An 18,378-nucleotide genomic window follows, 5' to 3' on the forward strand; every position below is an offset into this window, starting at 1 on the left:
GACATCAATCCAAGCATGCGCAGGGTGTGCGCCCAGTAGGCCCAGCCTGAGGCGGCGGGAGGCGCCGAACAGAGGACGGAGATCATCGAGGGTCACAACGGCTAGTGAGACCCTAAGTGCGTCCGGGAACCGGGCTCGAGGATTGTTTCGTGAGAACCGGGATATGGCCGTTTTCTGGCTCATTCAAACGGAATGGAGATGAGGGGCTGCTTGGGAATAATAAGGCCGGGGGGTTGTTGGTGATAGCGAGACATCTGAGGGCAGTGATTTTGCGCAGCATCTCCTGGGGATCGGGGGAACAAGGCCTGCTACCGAAGAGAGGAGGAGGTGGGAGGGAGGCGAGCTTGAGCTTGTGGGTTAAAAGGGAGGGGGCGAAGTCCTTGCGCGCGCACGTTAGAGCAAGTGAGAGATCCAAGGGGCTGCTGGGATAACAACGGCAACGGCCGCAACAATCAGCAGCACGCGCTCTGCTTGAGTTCCAAAGCTCCTCGCGCACGTTACCTTCTTGCAACGGCAGATGTCGTGGGTTTGACACTCCAACCCGCCCCCTGCCCCCCGTTCTCGCGAGCGAGAAAGGAGTGTTCAGCAGAGGCAAGTAAGCCTATGAGGTGGAACCAGATCTTGAACGCTGAGGTGGTGTAATATAGTGGTTTGTACCAATTCCTACTGTGGGAGGGATTTTTTTTTACAACCTATCCAATTGCACTATAGAGTACAGTCTGATTTGCACCATCCTTCTGGGATTTCTTTCATCTCGAATAATATATATGGTGGATACTGAAGAAAAACAATTTTTCCACTTGCCATTTCGAAAAATAGATATACAGGATACTATCTATCTACTGTGTGAGTAGCAACAAAGTTCAAACTGGAGATAACTCACAAAATATGCCAACTAAGTTGACTGTTTTTACCCTGTTGCAGGTAGATGTTTTTATATATAAAAAATCAGGGAGATTTTTTTGGTTTCCATGTTGAGCCATAGATTAATTGTCATTGTTTTTTCAAACTTCCTGAATTTTTTTTTTCTTTCATGACAGGTGTTTCAAGATGACGCAGTTCCTGCCCCCAAATTTGTTGGCGCTATTTGCGCCCCGTGATCCTATACCCTATCTGCCTCCTTTGGAAAAATTGCCCCATGAGAAACATCATAACCAGCCATATAGTGGTATTGCTCCCTACATCCGTGAGTTTGAGGTAAGCTCAGTAATATTTGTCTTAACTATTTTTGGCTTCTTACTGGAATATTGGCTAATGCTTGTGGAGTCAAATGGCTGCTGTAGCAATTACCTCGGCATCTTGTTGTTTAATTAAATATTCAGAGTTATTACAAAAGAGCTTCTCTTTTAGGACCCACGTGATGCTCCGCCACCAACTCGTGCAGAGACACGGGAGGAACGGATGGAACGGAAGGTATGTACAGCACATAGTTAAATGTGAGGTATATCAATATTTTCTTTTCTGAAAATAGAATTAAGTAGAAGGATGTTGAACAGTTGACTCTTGAAGGATTCAAATATATGCCCTTTACGGGAATACACTGGAAAACAAGATAAGCATTCCATATGTTTCCTTGGTCTCTTTCATTGCAGAGACGAGAGAAGATTGAACGCCGACAGCAGGAAGTTGAAAGTGAATTGAAGATGTGTAAGTGAGACACAGTAGAAAGCTATGAAAAGGAATAAAATACTTTTTATTATTAACTTAAAGCTAATAGTAATCCCTTTAATTAAAGATAGGGCCTGGTACTTGTGAAAAAAAGTGTATTTTCCCATTTTTACTCTTAGTTCTAATTTGATTCATTATCTTTTCATTTAGGGGATCCACATAATGATCCCAATGCTCAAGGAGATGCCTTCAAGACACTTTTTGTGGCTAGAGTTGTAAGTTATTTCTTTTTCCTTCTATCAGTGTTTGGATTAAAATACATATAAACAACCAAATATCATTATTCCCAGTACCATGCAATCTAGTTGATAGCTTGCTGGGAAATGAGGATGGGTCAGTTGTTTTCTCACTATTTGGAAACAAATGCAAGTGACTGGTCAAAGACAGGATAGGCTGAATCTTACTACTTCCCCAATTCCATCCCCAAATCTGTCAACTTTCCAAGAAAAAAATTGGTAGCAGTGGCGGGTGAAGTAATTTGAATGAAGAAGGGCTTCTTTTCATTCCAGTTGGTAGAAAATATAATGCTGAGATTTGCCATACATTCAGTTTATTGTATACACTGACAATGTTGTTCACAAAAGCTGTTCAGGTACCAGATGAATTAGTTTCTTTGATTATCCTAGAGAGATATATTTGGTTTTCCATAAGTTTTATGTCTGTTCTTCCTACTTATTTTCCAGAATTATGATACAACAGAGTCAAAATTGAGACGGGAGTTTGAAGTCTATGGGCCCATCAAAAGAGTAAGTAGTTTAGATCAGTCCACTGGAACAGTGGTCGCCAACCAGTGGGCTAGGGACCACTGGTGGTCCGCGAGAAAATTTTGGTAGTCTGCAGACAAATGTCCCCCCCCCAAAGCACTCCCCCCAAAGCAATTAATCCAGGCTGAGTAGGAACACAAGGCTGCGCTGCCCACATGGCCCGCCCACCTGCTGGCCCCCATCCTTCAGCTGAACACAAATCTTACCTTGAGTAGAGCCACACGAGCTGGAACTAGAAGGCAAGACTAACAGCAGGGGAGGGAAATCCACCCTGGGGTGGCTTGCTGACGTTGGTGGAAAGTCGGTCCTCTATTCCAGAGCTGCAGTAGTCACAGGACTGGCCCTTTGGTCATCCTAGAACAGCTCCTCCAGTCCATGGCAGGCCGGTGCACACAGGTGGAGGAGCAGCTGCTCTGGGATGACCAAAGGGCCAGTCCTGTGACTACTGCAGCTCTGAAATATGAGACCAATTTTCCCACCAATGTCAGCAAGCTACTGTCAGTCAAAATTCATATTAGTGGTCCGCTGAATTTAAATTTATAAGTTTGGTGGTCCCTGAGGTCCAAAAGGTTGGCGACCCATGCTCTGGAAGACACCATCACAACGGAAAAAAGAGGAGTGTATGTCCTATGTTCTGAGCATCTTTTGTGCTTATAGTCTAGTTTAGGATAATGTTCCTATTTACCATTCCAGTTTTTGCTCTCTTAAGGGAAGGAAGGTGTTTTCATATGGCAGTTTTCATATGAAAATATAAAGGAATTTCAGAAGAAATGTAAGGGGATACAGTATAGTTTTTGGGTTCTTATCTCAAAAATCTAAAATTTGCAAAGGCAATACCAGCTGAAGTTACAGACAACACAAAACTAAGGAAAGGAAGGCAACCATTATCCTAAGGAATCTTCCTGTGGGAAATGCTTACCTAGGTAAATCAGAATAATAATAAACAATAACATTAAAAAGGAATGCTAGTCTTTTTCCCAGTACCCCCTGGTAATCTCTTGTGATGGGATTCTTCTGGTATTTTTTAGAACTCAAATGGAAACTAATATAAGGTAACGGATGTAAAGCTTCAGGTTCGATGGGTGGGTTTAAAAAAATATTCGTGCATGCAAGCAAAATTGTAAGTTGTGTGTACATATATATACACTCAGAGAACTTTCTTAAAAAAAGACATTTAAAATACTCAGTTTGCCTCTTAATATCTTCAGACCCTCAAAAACATTTTGTAGCACTTTGCTGTTGCAAAACCCTGCAAAATTATCAAAGTAAATAATAGATGTATAGAAGTAAAAGATACTCCTTATGTTGGTAAAATTTTCTTCTTTTTTTTTTTGAACAAATTTTATTAATTTTTTTTTTTTTTTTTTAAAACAAGTTTTATTAATTTTTAAAACACACAAATTATCATTATTCATTACATGTTTAAACCTTTTTCCCTTGTAAATTTAACAAGTCAGATAAATTATGATTCTGTTTTAAACCATTTCCATATAATATACCAAAACCTCTTATTCAATTTCTCTTTACTTCTCTTTACTCTTATTCAATATCATTATTATTATTTCATCTGTTTCTTTCTGACTTAGTTACCATTATTCTCATTCTATATTTCTACAAGTTTTTACCAATTCTCCCCAAAAAGACATATACACACAACACACAAAACATAAAAAAATATCTTTTTGGAAAGTAACTTGGACCCAGGTGTCTCTCTCTTCATGGACTTCAATTATGTTCATGCTCATCTTACATATCATTACTTATTTTATTTACCATTCTAAGCCTTCTATATTAACTTCTCCACATATTTCACACTTCTTAATTCTACCTTAATTAATCATCTTAGTTTAAATCATTATATTTGTATCTTTTGTCCATTTTTTATCATCCCTTTGTCTCATCCCTTATGAAAAAAAAGAAAATCAGTTTCTCCTGAAATCATTAATCAGAGTATGATGCCTTTCTATCTCCCCCTAAGTTAATCAAATTAATCTTTAAAATAATATCTAATACCCAATCAGATTTTGCTTGGTACATTCTATCTAACTAATACATCCAACACAATTAAGTGCATAATTAGAGAATAAATCCAAATATTAAAAAGAAATACTATAATAAAAATTTTATAATAACATCAATACCATAATTTTATTAAACTCTTTAATTAAAACAATATTCTAAACCTCTCCTATTATTAAGTTTTAAAACCAATCATTTTTAAACATTTTAACATTTTAATCTCTTATCAACTCTTAAACCATTCAATACTACCCTCTCATCTTATGTACCTTGCAAAATCTTTTTTTTTTTTAAAAAAATTATACTTTATCCATTATCCATAAAAATTCCTTTTTCCATTTAATTTCAAAACGTTGTAGCTTTTCTCCACCTTTTCCCTTTCTTTCTTTTCCCAACAAACCTTTCTACCCCCCTTCTTCTAGCCTCTGCCTTACCGGCTTCCCTTCTCTGACATATTTCTTTTCCCCTTTGTTTACAATCATCATATTGGTTTTGCACTTTATTTTTCCCTTTCTTAAATGTTTTTTAGATCTTGAGTCCTTAAATCCTTTAGTTTTCTTCTTTTCTTCTTTTCTTTTCTTTCTCTCTTCCTTTTTTCTGGATCAAATTCTGAGATTCATTAAAGATGGCTCCTTCCTTTCTTTTCTTGTTCCTCTGCTGTCTTCATCTGTTGTAATTTTTGTTGATAATTAGTAAGCGCCATTTCTAAGAAAAGGAAAGCTTCTTCCACACCATTTCTTAGTTCCTCAACAGAAAGAGCCATTATAAATCTTTTCTTTTCTTTTCTCCTTCTTTCTTCTTACAACAACCAGAATATTCAAAAGAAAATAAAAAAGATAAAACAGTCCCAAAGTTATCAATCAGTCCAAACCAAGGCAGAGTTCTCACTTTCTCCTTCTGGGGTGATATCAATCAAAGAGAAAGAAAGTCCAAATCTGTTTAAAGTCTTGTTACAATATATTCTAGTCTTCAAATCCTTAAGGCATCTGCTCCAACAAATCTTAGCATACAAATATTTTCTTTTTAATCCTCTCTCTTCCCACTCATCGCTTAAAACCAATTTCCACCTAAAAATAGGTTTCTTAATATCCAGTTATTTATTCCGTAGGAAAAGAGGGAAAGCTATCCTTTCAGCACCTTCAAGCAGCCGCTTTTTTCCTCTTCTGGCAGGTATTATTCAGAAAGTCATACTTTTCAGGAATTTTATTAAATATGTCTTAGAGTCCTAGGAGCCAAGAAAACTTTCTCCTCTCAATCACTTTCTCCACTTCCTCCTGCGCATTCTTACCCGGCTGCCAGCTTCTTTGTGGCGGCCATTACGGACCGCCGCTGCACCGTCCTGGGAAAGGGGGTTCTGCCGGCCAGGGAGGGGGTCTGCAGCACCCCCAAACCCTTCTCCGGATCCCCTACCTTCAGCTGCCCCTGCAGGCAGCCTAGCTCGCACCCGGCTGGGTCGGAGCCCCAAAAACGGCTAGCGCGGCAGGGATCGCGCAGCTTCGCAAATCCCTGCCGCGCGGCCGACAAACCGGAAGTCCCCAATTTTTTTTTTTTTTTAATTAATTTTTAAAGACATACAAAAACATGAAACATAAGAACATAAAACCTCTTTTCTGAAAGTTATTTGTAAATTTTAACAAAACAACAAAACAAAACAAATAAAACATTTTATACACCATTGGCACATCTCCTTATAAACACATACATATCCTTTCAAGTTTCTCATTATTTCTCCCTTTACTTTTATTCAATTATATTTCTTTTCTATATTTATCTATTTTATATGTTTTTATTCACTATACTTATTTTTCCTTCTGACTTGCTTTATTCTCTTCTATCTTTTATTCTCAATTGTCCTCTTCTAACATTCCTCCAAGGTTTTATTAGCTCAATCAAACATAAACACACAAAAACGCAAAACATAGAAACATAAAAAACATCTTTTCTGAAAGTTGCTTAGTCCCGGGTTACAACTCTTCGTACAGACACAAATTCAAATTCATATTCATTTTGTATATACCATTCCATATCTTATTACCATTTTCAATTTTCTATATAGCTTCTCATCTCTTTTAAATTTTCTTAGTTTTTATTTATTTATCTCATCTCAATTCAAATCATAATATTTATTATTCTTTGTCTGTTCTGTTTCCAGCTATCCATTTATCTTTCTTCTTTAAACAAAACTTCTCCTGTACACTAATTGGAGTATGACACCTTTATCTCTTTCCCCTACATTTATAATACTTAATATAAAATACGTAACTTACATTGGGATTCTGTTTGGTACATTCTAAAATTATACAATATTATCAATGCCAATACAAATCTATTCATTAATATTAATATTCATTTATATCTTAAACACTTAACACATTACTTTTCAGTTAAATATCATACTTTTATGTGAACACCGATTTTCCATAGTTATTTCCCCCCCACATCACATATTTTAAATCATTATTTCATTAGAATGTTCCCCCTTCTATTTCAAATCTCTCATTTCACAAAAAAAATTCACTGGGATAACACCATCTAATCGTTAATATTAATATTCTTAAACATTTTACCCATTTCAATTAAATACCATGCCTTTATGGGAACACTTATGCTTTCCATAGTTATCCCCCCCCATCACATATTTTATATCATTGTTTCGTTAAAATGTTCCCCCTTCTACTCCAATTCTCCCATTTATTTCATTGCTTTCTTTTTCTTAACAAAAATTTCACTAAATTATACTGAACATTTTATCACATTTTAAATTACTTATTGTTTCCAATTTTCTAAGATTATTTCTAAGTACAAATATAAAAATACAATCTTATGTACCTTTCCAGAATCCCTTTTTCAATAAAGTTTACCCATTATCTCTAAAAAGACTTTTGTTTCTTTGCATCTTGCTCCCCACCATTGAGGCTTCTCATCCCTTCCTTTCTCCCTTGCTTATTCTTCTCCTTGCCCTCTTTACCCCCTTGTCTCTCCACCTCCCTTTTCTTCTGCTTTCCTCCTTTCTGTTGTTTTCTAACATAGTATCCACTTTTCACCTTATTCTTCTCTTTTTTGGTTGTTTTTCCAAGTCTTAAAGTCCCCTTTTCCTTTTTCTCTTTCTCCTTTCCTTCCCCAACTAAAGTCACACGTTCATCAAAAATGGCTTCTTCTTTATCCCAGTCATCCTGTTGCGCAGTCAGCTTTTCATAAGTACAAACCACCATTTCTAAAAATTGAAAAAGAGTGCCAAGAGAATCCTTCCCTTCTTGCTCTTCTTTTTTATATTTTTGGTATTCAAGTTTCAATCCATCCACAAGTGATGCCATTATAGAGGGAAAAGGTTTTTCCAAACAACCACCCAAGTGCTTTTAATCAAAAATAGTTCAGAAGCTCCACACCAAGCAACCCAAATAAGCTGTTTCTTTTAAGTACTTTCTCCTTCACTTTCTCTTTCTGGGGTTAGTGTTTAGTCACAAAGTTCCATTTAAAATATATCTTTTAGAAGTCTTATTGATGTTTAATAACTCTTTAAAATTCTAGGCAATCTTCTCCTTATTTTCAAATTCTGCTCCAATTTTTTTTCCTCTCCCTTCCCACTCACAGCAAAAGGGTTTGTTTGTTTTTTAAATGTTCAGAAATCCTTATCCCTTCAGCATTTAATTACCTCCAATGCAGGTTTTCCGATTTCTCTTATAGTTCCATCCGCTGTCACGTTAGGAAGGAGAGTGAAAAGAAAGAAAAAAAAAAACCTCCCTTTTAGAATTCCATTCGCCGCTTGTAACTCTCTCTGGAAACAATTTATCTTTGGCAGTTTTCAAATTCCAGGGTACTTTCTCTTACTTTATCCCGGTCAAAAACCACTTTCACAACTCTTCCGACTTTCTTCCTCCTGCACAATCTTGTCCGGCTGCAGGTTTCTTTGTGGCGGCCATTACTAACCGCCGCTCCTCCGCCTTGGGAAAAGGGGGTTTTGCGGCTGGGGAGGGGTCTGCGACACCCCCAAACCCCTATCCGGATCCCCCCTGTCTTCAGCTGCCTCTACGGGGCAGCTGTATCCCCCAAATCCAAGCAGATCGGGGAACCTTGGCAGCGAGCGCAGCAGGGATTGCGCAGTATTGCGAATCCCTGCCGCTGCCGAAGCCTGGCAAACTGGAAGTCCCATGTTGGTAAAATTTTCAACGAACCACTTGAAACCCAATATGACCTTCAAGTTGAAGGAAATAAGACTGCTGTCATATGGACTTCATTGAGCTTATAAGTCTGTTTAATTATTCCTTTCTAGATCTACATGGTATACAATAAGCATTCCGGCAAGCCACGTGGCTACGCCTTCATTGAATATGAACATGAACGTGACATGCACTGTAAGTTCTTTTATGGGATGATTTTAATATTTTCTGAATGCATATTTTGTACTAAATTATTATAAAAGCATGTTTTTTTAAACATCCTTAACTATTTTAAGCCCTTAAGTTATTTGAGGGCCTGGGTTTTCCCCCAACAGGTAAGTACAGAGTGGGGGAGCCTAGTTTGGTTTGGCGAGCACCCAAGTTCCGTTAATGTCATTCACATAGTATTTCAACAAAGTAATCTAAAAGGAAGGAAGGAAGTTTTTATCCCCTTCTCAACAGATTTCATAATTCTTGGATGATATTGTATTGGGTCTCTCTTCTTGTAGGTAAGATATTTGTCTAGGAAGCATCCCCTTCATTCCTTGTCTTGTTTTGGAAAAATCAAATTAACGTAGCTGGGGTGCCGCAAATTTAATATGTGTGCTAAAGTAACAGGCAACAGTTCCTCTCCTTCTAAATTCCTATGTATTTGGGATGGATCCCTGTAATCTAAGGGTGGGCAACATGTCAACATCTTCTGAGGCAGTCTAGAGCTACTGCTTGCATAATGGGTCCCAGGAAAAGTTGCCCCTGCGTTCTGAACTGTTGCCCATTCTTATGTTTTTTTTAATTTTTAAAGAGGGAGAATGAATGCTATGAAGAAGTTCTTCTTCTGAAGCAAGTGTAACTTTGACCTGAAGTTGTGTTTTGAAAAGATGCTTTTGTTGAGAGGCTGTTGTGAGCGGGTTGTATTAATTCTGTGTTCTTATTGTCACTGCAGCCACCTTTCTGATGGCTATTGCCACTGCTGGCTTGCAGCTGATCCTTATGCTTCCCCTTTACAACATCTCATTGTATGGTTGGTATAAGGGTTTGTATAATTGGTAAGAACCTCAGTACCCAACACACTTCTATACACAAGCCAGGTCAAAGGCAGATGCTAGATAATACGGTTGAGATGGGGGTGGAGGGAAGAAAGGAATCTATTTCTCTTTTGGTTTCTGTACAATTCTCTTGCTAAATAGAAAGAGAAAGAAATAGGTTCCTCGTGGCCTAATGTTAGTTATACATTGTTCAGCCTGGATTAAAAGGAAGGGAGGGAACAACAGGCCAGCCATTTCTAGCATAACTCAAATATCCAGAGTAAATCTTCCCTCCTTAAGTCACACATGTGCCATTTTACAGTATTTGGACTATCGATTGCTTTCTTTTTTTGTGGCATATGAAACTGATAGAGTAATATATTTCATATTGCCTAGTCCAAAATAAGTATTTCTTCTTAATCACAAATTCTAATTGGATTGTGTCCATGTTAACTATGTAAATCCATAATTTGGCATGTATTGCCAAGTTCTAATGTAAGGTCCACAAAATAAACAAGAGTTCCTATCTGAATGAGTTTAGTGTTCCTCAGAAAAACTAAGACAAAACTAAATTGTTGCGAATTACTCCAAAGCACATAAAATATGTGACAGTACCATTGTAATTTAACATGATTAATTACCTGATCATTTAAAGTCACTGAGGGTGTATCTTCATAGAAAGAAATTGCACAATTTGCACAATTTCTATAGCGCTTTCTTGGTTAACATAGTTAAATATTTTGTTGTCTACTTGCACAAAACAACACTGTCACTTTTAAAACAAAGCAAAACTATGGAGTTTGTGCATCTTGCTGTTAATTTTGCTATTCTCGTAGAAATACTAATTTACCTGGGAGGAATGGCTAATAGTAGCTGGGTTTGAAGAGCAAAGATTAATTTAAATGGAAGTTGGCAGTCATCTATGGATGTTTATTTGTACATTGTATGATACCTAGCTTGAGTGAACATGTTCCTAGAATCTGTTTTTGAGTTAAAGTTTCAGTTAAATAATGAAAACATTCTTTTCAGTGTTTAGATTATCTGCAAATATTAGAAGGTCTTTGCATGTTTTATCCTTTGAATTCTGTATTTAGGAAGTTTATTATCTCTATGCAGATATTTTAGTTAGAGTAGATACAGCCTATTTTTTGGTTAAACTTGGGATAGATAAACTCAAAAAGTCATAATATATACACTGATGAGCTAATATGTGTTTCTTAGGAGGGAGTGCATACTTTTGCATGCGTCCTGAACTTTCAGTTGATTTAAAGCAACACTGAGGATATTTGAGTTATGCTTTTAGGTAGTAAATTAATGGGCAATTGTACTTTTAGTCTTAACTTGGGGCACAAAGCTAAGTAAGTGGATTTTCTTTAGCTACCCCCTGGTATGGCTTGCCAAGGCCATAATTAACCTTTAAGCGGGACATGGTTGGGATGTCTGCCTCAACAGAGATTCTAACTCATTGTTCCCTTAAATAAGGGTTTCCACATGAAAGCAGGCAACTATACAACTGTTGCTGGGTTCCTGGATAATGGTAGAGGGGGCATTTCAGACACAATACACATTTCTTGCTGTTTTTTCTTGTATCTTTTTTCTGTCTGGCTTCTTTAGCTTAGCTCTTTCAATTGTGTAGCATTCAGAGCTTTCCATTCTGCCTGAAGGAGGCTACAGCTAGGAATTTTAAGAAAGCTCATGTCTAACATTCAGGACTTATTTGGCCTCCCTGAATTTGTAGTTGTAAGGTTATCTTCTGTTAGATATATTCAGTCACTGGAATTGGGATTTTAAAATAAAGGAATTAAAGGGGGCCGTTATCAGCTTATCTTTTCCAAGTTAAAACTGAATCTAGAAATGCCTTTCCCAGCCTTAAATCTTTTGGATATATAAGTTTACAATCCTTATTATTCCCAGAGTATTCTCTTTGGCAATGATTCTAGTCCCTATTTTTGGGAACTATTTGGAAAGACTGACCAAAGTAAGGCAAGGCAAAATGGTGAACTCTAAAGACTGACATTCTCCATCTTAGTTTTGTATTAAGATACTATAGAGTTATTAAGATACAGTCCCAGCTTTTTCTATGAAAATTAGTTGCTGGACCCTGAATCTAGGGAAAAATTACAAGTTTTATCCTCGAGTCCCACACAGGCAACCCCCCAAACTATCTGTGATTTCAGTATTGAGCTATAGCATGATCACTTTATAACGGTTCCTTGAGGGACTATCTAAAAACTTAAGTACTCATGGAAACTTTCAATTCTATAATTTTCCTTATTCAAACCAGATAACCAGCTGTGCTAATTATGAAAAATATATAAATTGTCATGTAACAATCTCCCTAACAAGACCATGTCTTGCATATTTGTTTTCATAAAATATGCCTTCCAATAAAACACACGAAAGAAGTGGAAATCAAATGTCTCTTCCCTTGTTAGTATCTATTGATACTTACACATAAGCATATGGAAATTGGAAGAATTACAAGAACTTCTCTTTTGAGGATGGGATTTCTGTGTTAAAAGTGAATGTTTCATCTCATCTTTTGGAAGTCCGGTGGCTGACCTCTCAGATAAGACAATAATTTGAGGTTCCAATTTGGTATTCAGAAGCTTAGAATTATAAATTTACTGCCATTAGTAGAATGTAACGGCTTTGAAAATAACTTTTCAGGCCTAATTATATGCAAATCAGAGAATAGTTCCTCATTAGTTGCCCCATTCATTCCACTTAGTATTGTTCATATCCCATCAGAAGTCTTTGAAGCTCTGAAAAAATCAGAGGAGCTTTTTACGATAGGCCTGTTCTGTTTTATGTAAAATGTTCTAGAAGGTAAGATTCAGTACAGAGGGTGGTTTCAGGTAAGCATGCTGCAATTCTTCTTGCCTCGGACTGACCTCTTCATTGGAAAAAAGTGCAGCTTCGTCTCCTTTCAACAATAAAATGGTGGTGGATTAGTGACTCTGATCTATTGGCTACCTTATCTGGAGAGGAGCCATGAATTTAACTTTGTTTGTAACAGATGATGGTGAGTCATCGTGTCCAACATCAAACTTGACTGATTCTCAGCCTGATGAGTATCTTCAAAATACAGAATAACCTCTTAATTATGGGAAACAATTTGGTGATGACAATTCAGTCAAGTTCCATGTTTCAAAATTCCCTTTTTTTAAATGGTGGAGGGAGGATGACAGACTGTTGGGAAATGGATCTCTCATCAAAACTTGTCTGAGAAAACTAGACAAGATGAAAATGTTCTCAGTGGTAAGAAGTTAGTGTTAGTATTTATTTTCATAAAGGCTTTTGCCCAAAACTATTTTTTTTCCAATATTTTTCTGACTGCAAGTCTGTATGCTAGAATCCATTTTTTGAGAATTGCCATCCCCAAAGAGGAAATGGGGAAGAGCATCTCTGTATTGTTTCTATGTACACAAATCAGAGGATAAAAAATTCTTTGTATTTCGTTTATATGTCCCATGAGTTCATTTTTCTTCAGTATGTGTATAACTTTGCAAACCTTAATACTTTTAAATATTTGTGAGTTTTTCAATCAAACCACAAATATTTCACTTGCAATTTTGTACAAACACTGTTTTCTTTCTAGTCTCAGACATTTTAATTTAGCCATTACATTTTAATAAATGTCCCCCACCAAAAGAATAGTTAAAGAATCATTATGGTTATTTCTCGTTATTGATACATTTTCTAAATCATCTGAAGTAGAAAGCTATTTTTTTTTCCTAAAAAGAAATACTTCTGAAATGTTTAGGTTGGATATTTAACTTTACTATTTAATTATGTGGCTTTTATAGTACTTAAAATTCATTGCCACATACAAATGGCTTCTGTAGGTTTGGATCTGTAGGGTGAGATTCCCAAGGCTTGTGAGGACCCCTAAAAGATGAAATGTGCCTAAGCTCTTAAAAGATTTTATTTAGTTTGGGGAAATGGATTGAGAATGGGGGAATTGGGCAGGGGCTGGCATGGGTGGGGATCTGAGTGTCCGACTTCTGCTGCTGAGACAGGTAAGGCAGGGAAGGTCGGCTCAGCAGCTAAAATGCAAAACCCAAAATACCGCCCCAGCCGGGGGCGCCCGGGCAGGGGGGAGCTGCGCCTCGGGCCCCAGCGCTAGCAGCCCGATGCAGTGAGTTTGAGGAGTTAAAAGTTGCAATGGTTTTGTAAGTAGTTTCTCCAGGTAAATGCTTTTATTTCCTTATTACATATTAGATGTACTCGCCCTACCCTTCCTTTAGCAAGTTGCTTCAGAATATTTCCCGTCCCTAAAAATAACCTAGAGATTTACAACTGGGTAATAGTGACAAGGGTGGTATCGAAAGATAAAGTGGGTTGGAACTCTTAAGGGAGGGTACCAGCCAGTTCTGTAGAGGATTCTTATTCTAATTTTTTGGTGCATATTTTTTTCCAGTCAAACTTTCCACTGCCTCTGTAACATAGAAGAAATCTGTTTCCCTTTTCACTTCCCCCTTTCCTTAAGCTATTATTTAGTTTAACCACAGAAGCTCTCACTTTGAGTGAGGGATTTGGCCTAGGTTTTTTGGGACTGGCTGGTTGGGGATACTATTAAAAGAACAGCAGATCCTGGCCCACCCTAAAGTGAGCTGGAAGGATTGGAGGAAGGAATTGTTTTTACCCAGAGTTTTTTCCTCTGGGCAAATGATGAGTGTAATGTGAATGTCTTGACTGCTCAATAACATTTCCTTTTTTTGCAGCAGTAGAGTCTCGGGTGAGGGGTTGCATTATGGGAAGGAACTGGGCTTGCTCCACAATCTGAAGATTTATATCTGTTGTGGCCAGTTTACTCTTGAGATATGCTCACTGCTTCCATTATTCTGTAGTAATGTAGATTTTGTTCCCGGCAAGTACTTGTATTTAGGTGTCCTCCTAGAAACTTTAGGCAAAATTTCCCAAAGCAGGTGTGGAGCAATCCCTTATCCAAGGAGTCATTGGAGCCATAGGAGCTGCCTCTCCAAATCCTTTTCATATAATTAGTTTTGGGGGAGGGTGGGCTTGTTTATGTGCATTGTAGATAATGGCAATTCCATTTGCCCTTCCCTTTCCCCTGGATATTGCTCCTAATCTATTGCAGCGGCATACAAGCACGCCGATGGGAAAAAAATTGATGGCAGGCGAGTGCTGGTGGATGTAGAGAGAGGACGGACGGTGAAGGGATGGCGCCCACGTAGACTTGGTAAGCATGTGGAAAGGCATTATATCAAAGGCATATGCTCTAGTTCAGTGGTCGCCATTTGGTGTGGTCCGCGAGAAAATTTTGGTGATCTGCAGAGAAATGTCACCCCCAAAGCAATTAATCCAGGCTGTGCGGCAACACAAGGCTGCACCGCCCACATGGCCCCTCGGGAACACAAGGCTTGCGTCGCGTTGTGTACAACAGGGGGAAGAGGGGGGAAGAGCGGAGGGGAGAAACTTGCCCCATGTGCCTCGCCTGGCCACAGGGCTGCTTCTTCTGCTTTTGGCTGCACACAAAGAAAGCAGCAAAAGTCTTTCTTTTTCTCCTCCAAACTCCGCCAGAAATGAGTCTTTGGGATTCTGCAAGGCATCCTGCTCCAAAAAGCTGCACCAGCAAAGACTTGTTTCTGGTGGAGTTTGGGGGAGAGAAAAAAAAGACTTCTGCTTCTTCTGCTGCTTTCCTTGCATGATGCCAAAAGAGTCTCTCTCGCATTCCCTCTCACCAACGTCAGCAAGCCACCGCCAGTTAAAATTCATATTAGTGTTCTGCGGGATTTAAAATTATGAGTTTGGTGGTCCCTGAGGTCCAAAAGGTTGGCCACCCCTGCTCTAATTGGTTCTAAATGCCATCTTTTTGAACAGTTTTGAATAATGTGCAGGAGTTCAGCCTCCCACATTAAGTTGTTCATATTTACTAAAGGTGGAGCAAGTCTACAAAATGGTAAATAAAGTTCAGTACAATGAAAGGCAAGGAAATTGGTATTTTTTTCTAAAAGGAAAACATGCATACCGTTGTCAGCAGAGTCAACTCAAGCAAAAGATGATGCATTCTAAATAGGCTTTTGTTAAACTAATTGAGGTACTTAGTGATGCATTCAGACAACATTAAGCCATAATTTGGACTGTGCTTTGTTGAATACATTGTAATATTTGGGATTTACTTACCCCAAGCCATGAGTATGCTGACACTTCATACTAAGCAAAACTGAATTTCATTATGGTTTAGCATTAAATATTAACCATTATGAACAAAATATTATTTCTTCTAGATTCTTCTGTATTAAACAGGATTTCCTTTTCTTAACTTTTTCTCCTGCTTCTAATATTATTTCTATTGTATATACAATTCAGATGCTTTGAGTAGGTTAAATTTGAATTTCTGATAAGGTTGTTTTCACTAAATGTCTAAATTAAACTGAGTAAGGATTTCTAATTCTACCAAATTCCAAAGAGTCAGCTTCCAAAGAGAGAATACAGTTGGAAACAACTTATATTTTCTTTTCATATGTAGGTGGCGGTCTCGGTGGTACTCGACGGGGAGGTGCTGATGTAAATATAAGACATTCAGGTCGAGATGACACTTCTCGGTATGATGAACGGTAAGCCGGAATGTATTAGAAAAAATAGGGTGATATTTGTGTCACCATTCCTGATCTTAGGAGTGTTAACTGTTTCCTTGTGAAAGCAACTTAAGAAGTAACAGTCTGTTTGGTATAGTGGTTAAGGTACAAGGTTAGAAAGCAGGAAATTGCCTTCTAATCCCATCATAGGCATGAAAGCTGGCTGGGTGACTGCGCCAGCCACTCTCTCTCATTGAATCCATTTTAGGGTTGTTGTGGGGAAAACAGAAGGAAGGTATTAGGTATGTTCACTGCCTGGAGTTATTTATAAAAATAATAAAGGCAAGATAAAAAAAATGAGTAACTGATTGCTCTTTTTCAAAATTTTATGTAATTCCAGCTGCATGTTAAGAGGGTCCACAAAGCTGATAGTGAGAGGGAATCATCTGATATTTAAGATTTGAAGAGTCTTAATTGTAGCCTTTTATTTGATTAAAAAATACATAATGTAAGAGGTAGGATAGATTATTTTTTAAGGTTACAGTAACTTTGTGATTTCATTTGATCACAATGGAAGATTTATTTTTTCTTAATGAAGAAACCAGATTGTATTGCTGATATTCTGTGCTCAGCCTGATCGTTTTTTCATTCTGCTTGTCTGATGCTTATTTTACACCTTGGTTCTCTCAGGGATAGGGACCGTGAACGTGAACGTGATCGCCGAGACCGTAGCCGAGACCGTGACAAGGAGCGGGAACGCCGTCGCAGCAGATCCCGGGAACGCAGGAGGCGAACACGGAGCCGAGAGAAAGAGGAGCGGAAACGCAGCCGGGAACGGAGCAAGGATAAAGACCGTGAACGCAAGCGTCGAAGTCGTTCTAGAGATCGCAAGCGAGATCGGGACCGGGAGAGAGAAAAGAAGGAGGAAGTGCCAGAAGTGGGAGAGGCTCAGCCTGATGAGGCTGCTCTTGCCGAGATAGGGGTAGATGGGGTAGAGGCAAAGCCTGAAGGGGAAGAGAAAAGTAGAGAGAGGGATAGGGATAGGGAGAGAGAGAGGGACCGTCGGCGTGGTCATCGTGACAAAGATAGAGATAGGGATCGTGATAGAGAGCGTCGTCGTGATAGGGATCGAGATAGAGACCGTGATCGTGAGCATAAGCGTGAGAGGGCTGAGCGGGGAGGAGAGAAACGGGAGGAGAGGGGGCAGGACAATGGGATGGGAGGAGCATTGGAGGAAACCAGTCAGGATATGTTCCTGGACCAAGAATCCATACAATCCGCTGATGGCTACTTATCTACTGAAAATGGATACATAATGGAGCCCCCACTGGAGTGATGAATGGAGACTCTTCCTGGTCCAGCCAGGTGAGGCTCTGCTTCCCAGCCTGCTAGCCAATGAGGCCCTGTCAAGTAACTGATTTTAACTGGCTTTGTTTAGAAGGGTAAGTGTTTCAGGTCTGTTTGTCCCATTCCATTTCCTCTTAACATGTAACTTTCCACCAATCCCTTGTGTATTTGAATATTTTTGTTTTAAACAAGAATAAAGTGTTAAAATGTTTTCTTCTTCATGTGCAATGTATATGATACTGGGATAATAGCAGAGATACTTCGCTGATTCTTGATTACTAGTAAGTGGGAAATCTGTTAGAGGTATTTAGTTACACTACCGAAAACACTGATAATCGGCGATCCAGGGTTTTGCTTGTGATGCTTTGAGAAAGGAAAGAGGCTGGAACAGGAAGCAATAAGTTGAAAAGCATCAAAAGGTAATGAAAAAGATCAATTGTGTGCCATTACCAGCTGGGAGCAAAAAGACCAAGTGCTATAAATAGAGTTCAAGTTTGCTCTCTTTATCAGTGGAGAATGATAGTGTGGTTTTAGCAAACTTTAACAAGATACACTGAGATCAACCCGGTTTGCCTCCATTTGACTGATGTGGGAAATGGCACTAAAAGGAATATTTAGTTGGAATTACATTTATAAAGAGAAGAGAGAATAATTTCAAGGTAAGCAATACAATTGGAAGATTGCGCCTCACAACTTAAGTACATTTTTAGAGCTTATTTTATCTAATTCTGCATTTTAAAACCTATTTTACCTTGCTCAATCTATACACTTAGGAAAGGGATGCACAAGGAATTAAGATACTAAATATTTATTTTCAGTTATTGGGCATGGTTCACTTTGCTTTTGGCATGTA

At 38.4% G+C, this 18,378-nt stretch overlaps 1 protein-coding gene across 2 annotated transcripts; it reads left to right on the forward strand.

Annotated features, from left to right (window-relative positions):
- The first annotated feature begins 6 nt into the window (after window positions 1–6).
- Window positions 7–17,733, forward strand: SNRNP70 (small nuclear ribonucleoprotein U1 subunit 70). 2 transcript variants are annotated; one of them, XM_087948119.1, is made up of 10 exons: window positions 7–149; window positions 1,041–1,197; window positions 1,351–1,413; window positions 1,593–1,647; window positions 1,819–1,883; window positions 2,352–2,414; window positions 8,722–8,803; window positions 14,738–14,839; window positions 16,130–16,217; window positions 16,869–17,733. In XM_087948119.1, exons 2-10 carry the CDS (start codon window positions 1,051–1,053, stop codon window positions 17,512–17,514), a joined length of 1,311 nt encoding a protein of 436 aa, XP_087804245.1. In that variant the 5' UTR covers window positions 7–149; window positions 1,041–1,050; the 3' UTR covers window positions 17,515–17,733. The 2 variants fall into 2 exon arrangements, with proteins under 2 accessions (XP_087804245.1, XP_026525389.1); XM_026669604.2 differs by having other exon boundaries at window positions 7–116.
- The last annotated feature ends 645 nt before the right edge of the window (window positions 17,734–18,378 follow it).

This window comes from Notechis scutatus, chromosome Z (genome assembly GCF_049901735.1).
Source record: "Notechis scutatus isolate UNSWTSFEM ecotype Mainland chromosome Z, rNotScu1.2, whole genome shotgun sequence".
NCBI classification, from domain to species: domain Eukaryota; kingdom Metazoa; phylum Chordata; class Lepidosauria; order Squamata; family Elapidae; genus Notechis; species Notechis scutatus.